The sequence below is a fragment of the Macrotis lagotis genome, chromosome X (genome assembly GCF_037893015.1).
Source record: "Macrotis lagotis isolate mMagLag1 chromosome X, bilby.v1.9.chrom.fasta, whole genome shotgun sequence".
Taxonomy (NCBI): Eukaryota; Metazoa; Chordata; class Mammalia; order Peramelemorphia; family Peramelidae; genus Macrotis; species Macrotis lagotis.
This window is the reverse complement of record NC_133666.1, coordinates 109,846,244-109,864,008: the sequence shown is the minus strand read 5'-3', so window position 1 is coordinate 109,864,008 and position 17,765 is coordinate 109,846,244. Positions and strand designations below refer to the sequence as shown.

General features: G+C 33.8%; 1 protein-coding gene across 1 annotated transcript in view; it reads left to right on the top strand.

The window, feature by feature from the left end:
- Positions 1-17,518, top strand: part of PIP5K1B (phosphatidylinositol-4-phosphate 5-kinase type 1 beta) — a 270,943-nt gene extending 253,425 nt beyond the window's left edge. Inside the window, exons 12-13 of the mRNA XM_074206739.1 lie at positions 3,068-3,223; positions 8,143-17,518. Coding sequence (XP_074062840.1) covers positions 3,068-3,223; positions 8,143-8,291 — 305 coding nt within the window. The 3' untranslated portion in view covers positions 8,292-17,518. The remainder of the gene's footprint in view (positions 1-3,067; positions 3,224-8,142) is intronic.
- Positions 17,519-17,765: the final 247 nt, after the last annotated feature.

Here is a 17,765-nt window from a genome sequence, read left to right as displayed (position 1 = left end):
TACATCTTGGTGTTTTTCATTAGGATTTTAGATTTTGACTACTTAAAAGATTTGAAAGCTTTTTTCCCACCTTTAAGCTAGAAAACTGCTCACCTTTTCTGTCTCCCTTGTATACCTTACTCCCCCCATTTGAGCTCTTGCAAATTGACTTTTTAAAGAGATCCTGTGGACAACATAATCTAAGTTATGAGTCACATGACTAAATACAGTTGTCCTAAATACAATGTCCTGATGTGACTGTCAGGGTCTTCTTTATAAAAAACTCCACAAAAGAGTAATGTAGACATAGCTTAAAGAAACTTCAACCTATCTTCTTTACTCCTCTCCTCTAGGGAATTATCTAAAAATGTTAAGTACTATACAGAATCATGTCAAAATGAAGAGTGACTGTATAATGGAGTGTGTCCAGGAACCAGCTTGAACTCAAAAGTAATTTCCACAGCAGTTTTTGCTAGTGAATTCACAGAATTTGATGAAGTTCACTGGATGGCATTTTTAGTACTTTTGTGTGTCAGTTTATTTCTCCAATTTTTGAAGATCTGCAGGAGATAAAGATCAGAACTGATTTATATTTCTCACAAAATTGACCCAGCATAGGCCAAGGAGAGTCTATTTCTGTGGGAAGTCACTGAAGGAGATCAGGAACTTGGAGTAACTTGGCTTAAGTTGAATAATATTACTGTCAAATTGGGTACTGACATGTTCTGAAAATTCCTGAGCCCAAGTTAATATGACCAAGGTCATGAGAACTTGACATTCTTCACCATCTGAACTTACCAATCCATTATACAAACATTTATGGCAACAACAGTCAACAGTGCTCTACCCAAAAAAAGCAATTCTTTTAAGTTATGTAGAAATAAAATGTCAATCAAATCTGGAGATGATGAAATTTTATTCCCTTTGACCCAATGATCCCTCTAACTGAACATAAACTTTAAGGAGGTTAGAGGCAGAAATAAAGCCCCAATATATACCGTTATATTTGGATTATCATCTTTTATAGTATGACAAAACTGTAAGCAGAGCCATTATTTAGAGAATGGCTATGCAAATTTTGGTCTTTGAATAAAACAATATTATTGTGCCTTAAATGAAATGCTGACTATGAAGATTACATAGAAACACAGGAAAACTTGTATGAATGGATACAGAACAAAGTTGATAGAATCAAGAGTAGACATATGACTACAATATATCATAATTCAAAAAAACCCATTCACCAAAAGGCAGGCAAGTTCAGGATAATTAAAATGATGAATTATGACTCCCAAAATGAAAGATTTACATCCTTCCTCAAATGAACCTTTTGTTAAAGTCACTTAATGGTCCTAGGACAACAGTTTCCCTCATCAATAAATGTGAGGGAGGTTTAATCAGTCAGTTTTACTTGACAGTTTTTCTTTGCTACAAGCTAAGTAAGGAGAAAGAATCTATTGGGAAATGAATATAGTATATAAAAAAACAAAAAAATGATTATTTTTTTTAGAAATACAGAGCAGTTGGGTATGCTAATGGCTTTGATGTGATCCTAAACTTCAACTTACTTTTCCAACCATGTTACAAATTACCCCTCTTCTTACATTCTATGATTAAGCTATTCTGACCTCCTTATCATTCTTCATATACACAACACCTCCCTGTATTTATCCTGGCTATCTCCTATGCCTAGAATTTATTCCCTACCTCTTAAAATTCTTAGTTTCCTTTGAGAATCAACTCAAGTACTACTTTCCACATGAGGCCTTTGTTGTTCCCTTCAATTGTTAGTATGTTCCTCTCAAATATTACCCTGTATCTATTTCATATATTCCTATAAATGCAGTGGTGAGGTTCAGTCGGTTTTCTCCAGTTCCACAAAACTGATATCTAATTTTATGTTCAGTCTGGCAAACCAGTTATTAAAATGGCACATGTAATTAAAGTTCTCTCTAAGGTGAGCACCTGGGCAACCATCCAATGTGGAAATCATAAATTTATATTCCTTATTCTTTTTTAACGTTCATCTGCACAATAGCATTTTTTAAGTGCCCATAGTAATGTTCATTCTGTCCATAAGTGAAAAAAATTGATGGAGTTGTGCTTATAATATTTATTCATTTCTTAAAACTTATTATACTTTTGATTTAATACTGTATTTTAATTCCCTTGTTTTTGTTACTTCAGTAAATAAACATATAACATTAAGAGAAAAAGTGCCAAATAACCAGGAGGTGACTAGCTGTCATTTGTCTGAAATTGAAACACAATGAAACGATAGTAATACAGATTTCAAGGGTTATCTTATTGCCCATTTTAGAAGTCATGGAAGTAGAAGGAAAAAGAGTTAGAATAAGTAGATGAGTTTTGGTTCAGCTTTGGTTCAACATTGACTGCTGTGGTCATATGACTTCTTTTCCTCCATAAGGATATGTTTGATAACTGTGAGCAATATAACATAATCTAGTTTTGTGCGCCTCGTTATTCTTATTTGAGTATTATGTTGCAATGAATATTAAACTGCCTTTAGGCATATCTTTCTGTATACTTAAAACAATCATCAGGGTAGAAAACCAGTTGTTAATTTACTTTAATTCCACCACTGTATAAATGTATCTGCTTGTCTATGAAAGCTCCTTCAGAGAAGAATGGTCTAGCTTTTGTTTTGTATGCCCATCATCTGACACAATACCTGACTCAAAGTATGTAACTGATAAGTGTTTGTTGATTGATGGATCAGTTGATTAAATGTGCATTTCATAAAATCACTTCCTCTTTTCACACCTTACAGAATTAGAGCTGAAAAAAACCCATAAAAACCAACTGTTTCAACTCCTCATTTTACAGAGTAGAAAGCTGAGGCCTGTTTAACTACCTTATCCAAAATTATTCATAAATAAATGATATAATCAGGATTTGAACCCAAGCCCTCTAATCCCAAAGTCAAAAATTTTTCCTCTATTCCTCTATTGCTCTATTCATCACTGTAATATATAAAATAAATATCTTGATTTGATACTCCTCAGAGATGATTAAAATGTTAAACTACAAAATAATAATAGTACTCTGTTTCCTTTTTCTCTTCAAGCTTTGAAGTCCTCACCTTCTAAAAGAAGGTGTAATTCCATTGCTGCCTTAAAGGCCACATCACAGGAAATTGTATCTTCTATGAGCCAGGAATGGAAGGATGAAAAGCGTGATTTGCTTACCGAAGGGCAGAGCTACAGCAGCCTTGATGAAGAAGGTAATATAGACTAACTTCAAATCTAGTTGCCATTGGAAGCATGTTCATTCATACCTGTATGGATTTTTAGTGTTAGAATTTGTGGTTGTTTAGTCTTCATAGATTACACCTCATGACATTAATCTTTGACACAAATTAAATTGTAAACTTGAGGCAAAAATCTACATTTCTGCAAATTCTAGTCCACTGGGCTAGGCCTATCAAACTAAATTGCCTCTCTTTCTGTCCACTTTCTTTCCCTCTCCCTTCTAATCTACCCTTTCCAAAAATTCATACCAGATACCTATATTGTACTACTGATATTCTGATTGTCTCAATATGTATTTCTTGGAAGAATATCTTTGGAAGTCTACTAAATACTCAAACACTTAAACTTTTAAAAAATTTTCTAGTTTTTAATGAACTTGAAAAAATTAATATAAAGAACAGAAAAATAAATACAAAAAATTAATACAAAGAAAAAAGAATTGTATATGAAAACATGAATCTTTATCATAGTTTGTTTTGAAGACTATATTAATTAAATACATATATAAATATAATACATGATCAAGTAAATTTAATAATCAATTTTTCCCGTTTCTGCCCCCTTGTGAACTTCCCTTTACTTTCTTCTATGCATTTTAAAATATTTCATAGACATTTCATGCTTTTCTTCTTTTTTTCTTAGTCTATTCTTAAATGTGTTCTCCCCAAGATTTTTTCACATGAGATCTCTACCTAATGGAGACCTTCCTCTAGCTGAAAATTGTTAACTTTTTTATGTCATGGACCCCTTTTTCAGTCTGATAAAACCAATGGAGTACTTTCCTTTCAGAATAATGTTTTTTAAAGCATAAAATAAAATATATAAGGTTATAAAGGAATTCAATTTTATCATCATACAATTAGTAAAACTTAAAAAAAAGACATTTTGGCCCCAATTTAAGAACCTCTCCTTTGGGTCACACTTTACATTTTATGAGTTGCCAGGGTAAAATCCCAGTCAAATTGTCCATCTACTTTCCATCATTCTTAATATATCAACATAGCTTACACTTATAGAGTGCTTAATATTTAATATTTATATTTATATTTACTATTTACATACATTATCTCATTTGGCCTTCACTAAGGCCTGTGAGGTACTACTCTTAGCATGTGCATTATTATTTATCATTCATAAGAGGGACCTAATCTTTTTGGTGTTTGCTCTCTCTCTCTCTCTCTCTCTGGCGCACACACGCGCACTCTCTTGCATTATCTATGAAATGGACTAATAAATTTTCGGTTTGTTCTTATGAACAGTCCCTGTTTTACAAATGGAAAGTAAGACTCAGAAAGCTTAAGTGACTTCTCATGTTTAACACAATAATAGTAAGAAGTGGAATTTAAACCCACTTTGATGCATTTCTTGATACATGAAAATTAGGCACATTAGTACTAGTATTTATTTTAGAAGAAATGTATAAAAGGGATTTAAAGGAGGCCACACTGCCTTCTGAAAGAGTGAAAATGGGTGGTAAATGGAGACTGGTTAGTGTGATCTTCCTTTCCTTTTGGTTAAATAGAACCTGCAAGACTCATTCTCCAACTACTTTAATTGTAAGAGAGAAATAGGCACATTTTCCTGGTTTGTGAACCATTAGTTTCTCCTAAAAAGGTATTTATTATTCATTTATCAAAATCATTCCAAGTACACAGTAATCTCAGAATAATTTAAGATAAATATCACATAAAGTGATGGGAAACTCATGGTGTGTAATGAGCAGGCAAAAACATAACATGATAAATTTCAAAGAAGAATAAGAATAAAAGATGACATGAGGGGAATGTTTAAAAGAAAAAGAAGAGGGTGGAGCCAAGATGGCAGCATGAAGGCAGCATTTCCCAGGAATTCCTTCCCCCCCCAAAAAAACTCCAAAAACCATGAAATGATGACTCTAGCCAAAATTTAGAGAGACAGAACCCACAGAAAGACTGAGTGATACATTTTTCCAGTCCAAGATAACTTAGAAGTTCCCTGGGAAAGGTGTGTTTCATCAGGACCCGAGTTGGAAAAAACCCCAGACGCAGTACAGCCCCAAAACAGCTTGAAGGGACAGGGAGATAATTCTGCTACACCAGAATGAGTGTAGAATGAGGGAGCACCAGCAGCAGAACCTGCAGCAAAAATCTAGAGAAAGCAACCTGTATTTCCAGAGCACAGTCCACAGACAGTAAGGGGGTCAGGGGAGACTGCAGAAATTTCTCTGCTCTCCCTTGGGGTAGGACTCTGCTGTTTGCACACACTCAGATCCAGCTTGCAGTTTGGCCTTCCATACTAAGATAGCCCAGCAGGACCCCTCCAGGGCAGAGGGAAATTCTGTAGTCACCTACATATCAAAGCACAGGCAAGAGAGCATAAGACCTCAGAGGAATAAAGGTGCCAAGGAGATGTCACCAAAAAAACCCCAAAGCCTTGAAAGTGCTATAAATTAGTCTTGGGCTGAGGAAATGAGTAAACAACAGAAAAAGACGAATCTAATCATAGAGAATTACTCTAGTCCCATGGAAGATCAAAACATATACTCAGATGATGACAAAATCGAAGCTTCTGTATGCAAAACCTCCAAGAGAAATAGAAAATGGGCTCAGACTATAGATGAGCTAAAAAAAAGACTTTGAAGAGCAATTAAGGAAGGTGGAGGAAAAATTGGGAGGAGAAATGAGCAATGCAGAAAAATCATGAAAAACCAAATCAACAGCTTGGTGAAAGAAATGCAAAAAAAATATTGAAGAAAATAGTATGTTAACCAGTTTAAGCCCAATCAAAAAAACAAAACAAAAGACAAATGAGAAGAATGCCTTAAAAAGCAGAATTGGCCAATTGGAAAAGGAGATAAAAAAAGTTCTCTGAAGAAAATAACTCCTTTAAATGCAGATTGGAACTAAAGGAAGCTGATGATTTTGTGAGAACACAGGATGAAATAAAACTCTGCCAAAACTCCAAAATTAGAAGAAAATGTGAAATATCTGATTGGAAAAACAACCGACCTTGAAAACAGATCCAGAAGAAATAATTTAAAAATTATTGTGCTATCTGAAAGCATGACTAGGAAAAGAGCTTAGACTTCATTTTTCAAGGATAATATAGCACAATTGCCCTGAGATCCTAGAAGCAGAAGGTAAAATAGAAATTGATAGAATTCACTGGTCACCTCCTGAAAGAAATCCCAAAAGAAAAACTTCCAAGAATGTTATTACCAAATTCCAAAACTCCCAAGTCAAAGAGAAAATTCTAAAAGCTGCCAAAAAACAAACAATTCAACTACCATGGCTCCATAGTCAGGATTACACAGGATCCGGCAGCATCTACATTAAGGACTCATAGAGATTGGAATATGATATTCTGGAAGGCAAAAGATCTTGGTTTACAACCAAGAATCAACTACCCATCAAAACTGAACATCCTTTTTCAGGGGAAAAGATGGACTTTCAGTGAAACAGGGGACTTTCAAACTTTCCTATTGGAACAACCAGAGCTGAACAGAAAGTTTGATCTCCAAGTACAGGACTCTGGTGAACCATAGAGGGAGTAGAAGAGAGGGACTAACTATGAGGAACTTAATGATATTGAACTGTTTGTATTCCTTTATGGGAAGAAGATATTGATAACTCATATGAACTTCCTCATTTTTATAAGAGCTTGTTAGAAGCATCAAGAATATAATGGTATAATATAGTAAAAAGATGGAGTCAATGGGTGATAAAGGGAAGTACTGGGAGGAAGAGAAAGGATAGGAAGAAGGAGCTAAGAAATTTCACATAAGAGTCAAGAAAAAGCTTTTTCAATGGAGTGGAATGGGGGAAGACAAGGGGGAATGAGTGAGCCTTCATTCTCATCAGAAATGACTCAGAGAGAAAATAACATACACACTTAATAGGGCATAGAAATCTATCTTACCCTAGAGAAAAATGAGAAGAGAGGGATGTGATAAGGATGAATGGAGGGAGGAAAGGGGGGAATAGGTGATAGAAGAGAGGGAAGTTTGAGGATGAGGGTACTCAGATACAACACGCTTTTGGACAGGGCCAGGATGAAAGGAGAGAGAGAATAGAATAAATGATAGTGGGGAGGAATAGAATGGAGGTACAGCTAGTAATAGCAACTGTGGGGAAATATTGAAGCAACTTCTCTGGTGGACTTATGATAAAGCAAGCAAATCACCCCAGAGACAGAACCTTTGGAATATGAACACAGACTGAAGCACATTTTTTTTTCTCTCTCTCTCACTATTCTCATCTTCTTGGAGGGGGTGGGGTTATGTTTACCCTTATAACAAAATTATTGTAATAATAGTAATAATAAATTAAAGTTCACTTGCAAAAAAAGAAGAAAAAGGTAGTGTACTCATGTGAAAAAGGTAAGAGATTACAGTCGTATAGTCAGTCTACTCTAATGGCATTCTTTTGATGTTAGGAGAAGCAAAAATGAACTCTGAAAGTTGAGTGGACCCCTTGTGTCAAATTTCTAGCACTTGGACTAGAGTCATATAGAAGAGGCAGGCCCAGTTGGATTGTGATTGATGTTTCTTAAAGAAGCAGCCAACTCATCCACATGAAATTGCAGGTTCATTTGAGTACTGAGTTGAGTCTTATTATTAGGATTTTATCACAAGAATATTGTTGGATAATAATAATAAAATATCCAAAACTACAGACTTTGGTTGCAATTAGCAGGCAGCCTGTTGAACTCTTTTAATGTTAATTTCTATTCCCTTATTATTTAATCTATTTTCATGAAGCTCTTTATATTTCCGTAGAAGTACAAAATTGAAGTTAACTTATAATTTAATTTGCTGTCACACATGTCCACCCTATGTTTTTGACACATTTAAATTACTATCAAATCTAAAGTAATATTGTATTACTGTTGTTGCTATTTACGCCTTACACAGCACTGGGATCCAGGCACCGACCAGACCTTGTGCCAAGCACTCCATCTTTGTTTGAAGCAGCTTCCTTAGCAACAACAATTTCTTCTTCTTCTCTGTATGTCAATGAGCAATACCCACATGATGGAACTACACTTTATTCAAACAGGTAACAATTACCTTTTAAGTAACAATTACCTAGTTACCAATCAAACAGTGTTACCACGGTGATATCATGCATAGTACAATGTTTCTGCCCGATGGTTTGTTTGATAAAAATGACATTTTATTCCAATTGCCCCTGCTTGGAAGTAAAAATTGCAAAGATTGTCATACTCTGTTGTCATGGATCTGAAAAATTCATCAGTAGGAACAAGACACACGTTTCTCTTTTATAATAGCTCTATTTGAAGATTAGCAATGTGACTGTGTGAAGGGAGCCAAGTCTTTGATCTGTAATTTTCTGCAAACAGATTTTTTTTCCCAAGTAAGTGATTCATTAATATTACATGGCCCATTGCTAAGGTATCTTAGCATTTATTTCATATCAATGAGCTTAGAGATTTTCATAAACATTTAATCTAGTTTTCATATTTTGTATGACTTGCTAGATTTGTCTTTAAAAGATACCTATGTTGATTTTTTTGTTTTCAAATAACATATTAATATGTGGTATCTTTGTAGAGAACCTTGAGATGAGAGGCCATAGAGATATGACTATTATATTTTTTGACACAAAGAAGGAAGAGTGATGCATGTTTGAATGGAAAGTACCTTATTGGAGGAGAACATTTTGAGATTTCATTTTGCTCTGCTGAGCTATTTAGGGGTTTTGTTTTTGGTTTTGTATTGAACAAACATAAATAAAATAGGTTCTCATATACTCTATTCCAAAAACTTGATGATATCACAATTGGAGAATATTGCTCTAATTGCTTAACTTTTTCAGAAATGCAAGAGGTATTTGATTAGGTTAGTCTCTTAAGATTAGAGACATTTGAAATGATATGCATGGTTTTTTAGTTGTTCTCCAATTCTCCTAATTTAGTAGGCAAAATTAAAGAAGCAGCTAGGAGGAATTCTGGGCCAGAAATCAGGAATAACCAATTTCAGATTCAACCTCAGAAAATTACTAGTTATATGACCTTGATTAAGTCACTTAACCTCTATTTGCTTCAAACTGCCCAACTGTAAAAAGAGACTAACATCAGCACTTACCTCCCAAGGTTGTTGCTAGATCAAGTGAGATAATATTTGTAAAGCACTTAAAATAGCTGATATAAAGTATGCAAAAAGTTTCTATAAAATGTTTAATTTTTTTTTGCTAAATTGCTAAATAGGAGTTTCCTTAAATAGTACATTCTGAATATACAGAAATTTATATATATATATATATATATATATATGTGTGTGTGTGTGTATGTATATATATACACACACATATATATATATACAGAAATTTTTGCAAATCAAAAAATGGTGAGTCTGATGTCAGTAAAATCACAAGTCCAGGTCCTATCCATTGAATGGTACTTTTCAAGTTAGAAGTGAATATATTTCTGAGGATTAAGAGAAGGTAAGTTTAAGGGCTTTATTTTTGTTGTTTATTGTTTAATTTATTCCAACTCTTCCTGACCCCATTTATTTTTTCTTGACAAAGATATCGCAGTGGTTTTTCATTTCCTTCTACCATCCATTTAACAGATGGGGAAACTTAGATAAATAGGGCTATTTGACTTGTCCATGGTCTCATAGCTAAGTGTCTGAGATCAGATTTGAACTCAGGAAGATGAGTCTTCCTGACTTAGGGTCTAATATTCAATCCACTATTCCATCTAGCCACCTGCAGTGTTGCACTGGTGCCTCCCAAATTATCAGAAGTAAAGGTTGGTCAACCCTTTTTTTTGAACCCACTCAATGTACCTTATCATCTACTAGGTGGCCAGTTATTATTTCAACACTGGGTTTGCTCTCCCCAAGTGCTGTCTCTGACAGTCAATCAATAAACTTTTATTAAGAGATTACTGTAGGCCAGCTCTGTACTAAGCCCTGAGGATATGAAGAAAGGTAAAAAAAAACATCTCTTAAGGAGCTCATGATCTAATGTTAGCTAGTGCCCTTATGTTGCTTCATAAACATTCAGGACTTTGTTTACACCATGTTCTCCTTTCATGGCAATTCATTATCCTATGAAGGCTGAATTCTCTGTGTTTTCCAAGATGACAGTTACTTAACTATTCTGGTCTCATCTGTAAGAGGCAGTATTTATAGTAAATTACATGTAAGATCTAAAGTCTTTTATTATTCTAAAAATCTTGCTATATAGAAAATCATATCTGGATATGGGCTAAATTCTATGGAAGTGAAATCCTTAGAACTTTAGATCTTTAGTAATGATAGATTCTTCTCAGCCTCCTCAAAGACAGGAATTCTGCCTTCATCTTTGTAACTTCTCTCCCCACCATAAACATTTATGCACTAACTTGAACATGGCAATAAACAAAAAATCTATTGCATTGAATTAAATCAAATATCGATTTAAATAATTGAGTTTTTGGTCAAGATGTGTGAGTCTTTTGTTACTTAGGAATTTCTACAGTAATGGTATTTGCTGCAATGTAATGATATTTATCCTGTAGCTATTGATTTTGTTGAACTACCTACCATTAAATGATTTTAAACCTGTTCCAGGCTGAATATTGACACCATTATTTTAAAATGTCACATTGCTAAAAATTTCCTTATTTAAATTTCAAAATTTTCTTGTTTAAAAATAGATGTTTCTAATTTATTAATGGTGCTTGTTTTTCATTAATGTTCCACTCTGCTTGAACTTATAATTTGGTTCTTCTACAAAGTATAATTGCAGTTGAATTTCCCATACCATAAAATCATTAAAGTAAAAAAGTGGCAAAGGAAAAAAGTAATGGAATTGGGGTAAGGAGGAAGGTTGGGGGAAGGATATGACATGATTTCTGCTCTGTAGGAGCTTTATATTGATCTGGGAAACTGAATCCTAGTTGTAAAACAATTAGAAATTATCTTCTATTGTTCTCTATTCAAGTACAGAATTTATGGATACAGATTATAAAAGACCACCTGAATTTGGAGATTTATGTGATGTCCCTGATCTTTATCTTTATTCCTTTAGTTAACTTGGAGAAAGGAGAGAAAAGCAAGTGAATAATAACTGGAGGGTTCCATGCAAATACTTCCAACACCTAGTCATGGCTCAGGTTATTGTCAAAGAATTATCAATAAAACTGGAAAAAATAGAAAGGAATATCAGTATTTTCATTATTGTCATTTTTGTCATCTGAGCCCTACAGGATTATGCATTCATTTAAGAAACAAAAACTTTCAGGCATTATCTTTTTAAGATTCTGAGTTCTAGAAGCTAATCTTAATGACACTTTGAAATCAAAAGGGGTTAGCTGCAGATTTTGTCATTCATATAAGAGATGTTTCTGCCTTTTATTTGTTATGAGTCACTTTCCTATTGAAGAAGTATTTTTATTATGGTACTTTGACTTTAAGTTATCCCTCAAATGATCACCAAATAACAAACAGTGGTTGTTCTAACAACCTTTTTTTTATACATTTCAACTTTTTGAGAATGTCTATTAGTTTCTGATAAGGCAACAAAAACCTAGGTGACTAGATAACTAAGTTAAATATTTCAGTTAGAAAATAGTGATCATTTAAAAAAAGATGGTACTATGAAAAGAAAACTACCCTTGGAGTCAGAGTACCTAAATTTCAGTTCCACTTTTGATGCTTACTTCTTTGTGACTTTGGGCAAAGTTAATTAATCTCCCTCAGTTTTTTCATTGGAAAAATGAAGGAGGCTAGACTAGATGGCTTCCAGTGTCCCTGCTAAATGTGAATCTATGTTCTTATCATCCTAGGAGGAATGGAGAGATAGATTATATGCTGTTGAAATATGTGGAAGGTTCCCAGCATGCTAGATAGGGGCAGATTTACTGGAAAACAGGGTCAAACATTGTATAGGATGGGAAAGCACAAATATACTATCACTGGAATCATTAAAAGGAGTATTTTTTTTCCTTGACTAATGGTTTTTTCCCCCTGATTTTTAATTTTAAGTTTCAGTTCCAAATTCAGTCCCTCCCTCTACCTCTCCTCCAACATTCAGAAAACAAGAAATCAACTACCTGTTATGCAAATGAAATCATGTCAAACATTTCCATATTTGCCATATTTCAAAGAAAGGAAGGATGAAAAGAAGGAAAGACAAAAGAAAGAAAATTAATATCATTCAGTTGGCACTCAGAGTCCATTAGTTCTCTCCTTTTGGAAATAGATAGTATTTATTGAGTACCTACTTTAGGCTTGGCACCTTACTAGGCATTAGGGAGATATGAGGACAGAGAATGAAATATCTATGAGTATATAACAGAATAGATATGATAAAATTAAGTACAAATTAGCTAAAAAGAGAGAATACAAACACTGGGGATGGGGAGGGGAGGATATCAAGAAAGGCTTCATCTGTAGAAGCGGTTGCTTACTCAATCTGCAAGGAAGAGAAGGATTCTATGATGCAAATGAGAGGAAAGAATGCATTTGAGGCATGACCAGTATGCAAATAGGAAATGGAGTGCTATGTGAGGAGCAAAGGAAATGTCAATTTGACTGTATTATAGAGTAATGCCTAATGAGTCTGTAAAGTCATACCAAATCCAGGTTCTGAAGGCTTTAAAAGTAAAACAAAGTGATTTATATTTTCTCCAGAGGTAACTGGCACTACTGGAATATATTGAGAATGGGAATAAAATGGTCAAGAGAAGGAAAGACATCTTAGACTCTATCTTGCCTTCTATATATCCATGTTTTCAGCCTTGCTGATGAGTGTCACATAGTTTTTCCTCCAATTTGAATTTTAGAAGAGTCTTTCCCTTTGAACCAATATTTTCTGTCTAATGAGAAAGGCTCATATTTATTTCTCAGGCTGTCAAGAAAGGGAAAAGAATAAAGGGAATATCTAACAAAAACTTAATGCAGTCTTTAATCAATGTTGTCAAATGAGAATTTTTGATTGTCACTGGCTCAGATATTTTTCCTTTTTGCTTTCATAGTCACTAGTATACAAATCCTTTCCAAGTTCCATACTTCTAGATATATATTCAGAATTATTCCAGACAAAATGTACCCATGTAGTATGAGCTGTAAATAATAATAAAAATACCTAACATTTGCAAAACACTTGCTATGTACCAGTTGCTGCACTAGTGCTTTGCAAATATTGATTCATTTGATCTCTGCAGCCACCCTGAGAGATAGGTGTATTATTATCATCTCCATTTTACAAATGAGGAAACTTAGATGAGCAAATCAGACTCACATAGCTAGTCAGTGTTTGAGATCAGATTTGAACTCAACAATTCTTGACTCCAAACCTGTTCCCTAAATAGAATCCTATGAGAGAGCTATGCAGATTAAAGATTTATATCAGTTGAATTCTATTAGACCCTTAAGAACAATAGTTAAGGCATTTGATAATCAGAGCAAGGTAGATAATATTCTTTGATTAAAGCCTAATATCCAGGGCAGCTGGGTAGTGCAGTGGATGGAGCACCAACCCTGGAGTCAGGAGGATCTGAGTTCAAATATGACCTCGGACACTTAATAATTAACTGTGTGACCTTGTGCAAGTCACTTTAACCCCATTGCGTTGCAAAAATAAAAAAATAAAAACATATCCATTGATAACAACTTTCATCTCATACCTAGATCATACCATACTTAGAGTCAAATTTTTGACTTGGAAAGTATGATATGCCCTTATTATTTTCTCCAGACCTGCTGACCTATCTTTTCATTTATTTTCCTCATCTATTACAAAATATAATTTAGGTGATATTTTTAATGTAATTTAAAAGGTAGCTTAGAAAATGTTACTGTATCATAGATCTAGACATTGTTACAGTCGTGTGATTTTGATCTTTCAATTCTCCTTGCTTCATTCGAAAGTATTTCATAATGTGTGTAATCATAAAAACAGCACTAACCTTGAAATCAGGAAAACTAGGTTCAAAACTTGCCACTGAACTAGCTGTGTGACCCTAACCTCTCTTGGCTTCAGTTTTTTCCATCTGTGAAATAGAGAATAATAATGCCTTGTAGTACACCTCTCTCACAGGGTTGTTTCTGAGGGCAAATAAGATAACAAACGTAAAGCACTCTGGAGACTCTATAGCTCTATTGAAGTCTTAGTTATTGCTTTTGTGGTTCTCTGAATTTTTCATATTTGTCATTCCTTATATAGGAAATATATAGAATTATATATTCCATTTCAATCATTTACCACCATTTGTTCAGTCATTCTCAAATCATTGAACACATTTTTGTTTCAGCATTTTGTTATTACAATAAAGCTTCCATTAATATAGTAATTATGGTCATTAATGACAGGGTTGAGGCAGGGGTTTCACAAATATCCTGAATAACTACTTTTCCTCTTCCTAAAGTCAGTCACATGATAGGAAAGACACTTGTTGGTCTTAAAAACAGAAGCAGGAGCAAAAGGATTATCTGAATCACAAAATGAAATGTCTAACAAAAATTTTTTCTAGATTAAGTAATTAAGGTAAATATACATATCTTTCTTGTCAATTTTACAATTGGGACATGAAACCAGTAACAGAATATAGGATAAAAGCAGTATAGTGACTTTTCTTACATAATTTTTTGAGTTCTAATCATGAATCTTCATCTGTTCAGCATTCTTTTTACATATGATTTTACATAAGATTTCTTTTAGATAAAAGTAGCTGCAATGACATTGGAAGAGTTGAGTTTTTTCCCATTAAACAAGTGTATCATAACAATAATAGACACTGACACAGAACATCAAAAAGTAGATGAGCCTTGATTGCAAGAGAGAGATATCATCCATTGCCTACTTCTTCTATTCAAAGCCTTTCCAGGAAAACCTAGGTTTCTCTCATACAGAATGACTTATAAAACTGGTTGTCATCAGAGCAATCAATTAAGAGTCTATATAGGACAGTGAGGCACCTAACAAATTTGCTCGATACCAGGTGATTACTCAAAGTCAATACTCCCTGCTTGACTCTATAGGACCCTTTTTAAGGACTTTAGAAAACTGTCAGAAAAAAAAATCTAATTTGTCTAACCAGAAAAACGACTATATCTTTTCTACCACAAAAAGTATTGAATTTTAAATCCTAATTTCCTTTGTCAAATGGAAATACTGAGTTGTAGAAGTTTTTGTTAGATATTTTATTTCTGATTCACAGAATCCTTACCTTTCTGCTTTTCTACTTAAGTCAACAAAGTGCCTTTCTTGTAATTTGACTGACCACTGGAAGGGAAATTTTGATTATTAAAAATATCCTTGAAATTCTAATTTCTTACCCCTTTGTCAACCAGGATCAAAGGTCATCAGCAACCATGGTTTCCCTAGGTACAATTTTCTCCTGTATATACCTCTGCAATTATAGGACTTCTAACACACTATAGGAAATACACATCAAAGAGATCAAAAATCAAACCATCTTTGTCCTAGAGTTAGTCATGCTTTTGTGTCCTTATTGCTGGTGCCATATCTAATCTATCTGGATCTCTTAAATTCTGAGCCCTTCTTTGCCTTGATGCCTTGTTTTTTTCTTATTTACCTTATGGCTCTCAATTCTTCAGCTTCTTTCTGGAGTTCTTGACTTTGTTTTCCTAATTCCTAAACTCTGAGTTGTGGAGCTACTGGGTTATTGACCCTATAATGCATGAATCCAAGAATTACTATGATGTCCCTGTTCTCTCCCAATACAAGTAGCCTTCCTTAAGTATTATAATTGTATTGTTTTTAACATAAGATAAATGAAAAAAGAGTAAGAAGTAGGTATAATGAAATTTTGAAAATAAACATAAAAGATAGAAAAAAGTGAGTTTGAGAGTAAGGCTCCATAGAATAAACTAGGAAACAACATTAAGAAACCATAAAGCAATTTCAGTGCAGAATATACATGTACAAACTGGTATAACAGATAAATTCATAAATAAAAAGTTAAGTGAATTGTACAGACATATAAAATAACACTATAATTGTGTAAGATACTACTTTTCTTCTTTTAAAACCTTGATAAGTCTAGTATAAGGACAAAAAGAAAAATATAGAACTAAAAAAATTGTTAGAGAATTTAGAACATAATATTTTCTGAATGGGAACATTGACATCTGAATTTCTTAGTTCCACAAGGTTAAATGAACTTTTTAAAATACACTTTTAAAAGATGTATGTAACAAAAGTGCACCAGTTCATATACAATTAATTTTTGTTATTTATATTTTGAAATTCTGTGTTAATCAAGGTTCATAATGAAAAATAAAATTACAAAATAAATTGACTTTAGGTAAATTTTTGAGAGTCCAGTGCAAATACAGAGATTTTGTTATGTTTTGAATAAATTAGTAAGTTCCTAGGAAGGAAAGCCTTGTGTCTGAACTTGTTCAAACTTCTGGTTACTTATATATGTGCTCCTTGAGAGTAGGACCCATAGCTTATTTAATTTCACATAAATGATTAATAATAAGCTTCCATTACCAGAATTCTATTCCAGTGGCACATTCTACCATGGAGACAAACCTACTTTCTCAAATGTTATTCTATTGTGCCAATGAGGATCCAACTCTGGTGACTCCTACTAACCTAGAAAGGCTTTGAATAGAAGTAGGCAATGGACGATATCTCTCTTATAAAAACAAATCTGGTATGGAGAGGCTTATCTAAAAATTGGACAGAGAATTCCTGAAGATTGTCACCAAAAGATTGTCACTGAAGGTCTTTTGAAATACAAAAGTAACGGAACAATTTAAAAGAGTAAACTTTCACAAGCATTTTTGCGTTTTAACAAGAAACAAAGCCTTGACTCATCTAGATTAGGCTTAATGGTAGAATTTCAGGCATCAGTTAAGAAGCAGAACATTATTTGAGGCCTTCATAAGCCTCTAAAATTACATCACAACTGCTGCTGCTTATTCTGGTTACATTCCAACCCTGAAATGACAATTGACCATGATAGATAAACCAAATATTAATGAGAAATTTTAGCAAGTGAGTAGATTTTTTTAAAAAGATGTCTCAACATTCAATAAGCCATTTCTTTTTTTTTCCTCAGTCTTCCTTAAATATCAGTCAAAAACTTATTCTTTGACAAACATTGTGTTTTCTGGCTCTGTGTCAATGATTTTTCATAGAAAGTTTCCCTGAGAGAAGATTCTAATAACTCTCAAGAATTTTAACTCTATTAGATAGAATGTACTTAGCTAGAAGTGACAGATACTCAGAATTTTCTATGACTCAGATAGAATGATCTAAAAAACACTACCTCCTTAAAAAGGGGGACAGGAAGAAGATGTGAGGAGGGCGGGGATTGAATGGGGGTAAATCTCATCATTACACTAAGAGGTACAAAATACCTATGGTAATAGAGGGGAAGAAGGGAGGACATGAGAAACACCTGAATCTTCTCATCACTCTTGGCTTAAAGTCAGTTTACCTAAAACGTAAACTTAAAAAAATCTAACTTTTCAAGTATTAAAAGGGGAAAAAGGGAGGGGGGGAAATGGAGAGAGGGAGGGGGAGTGGGGAAAAAAGAGGAACTAAC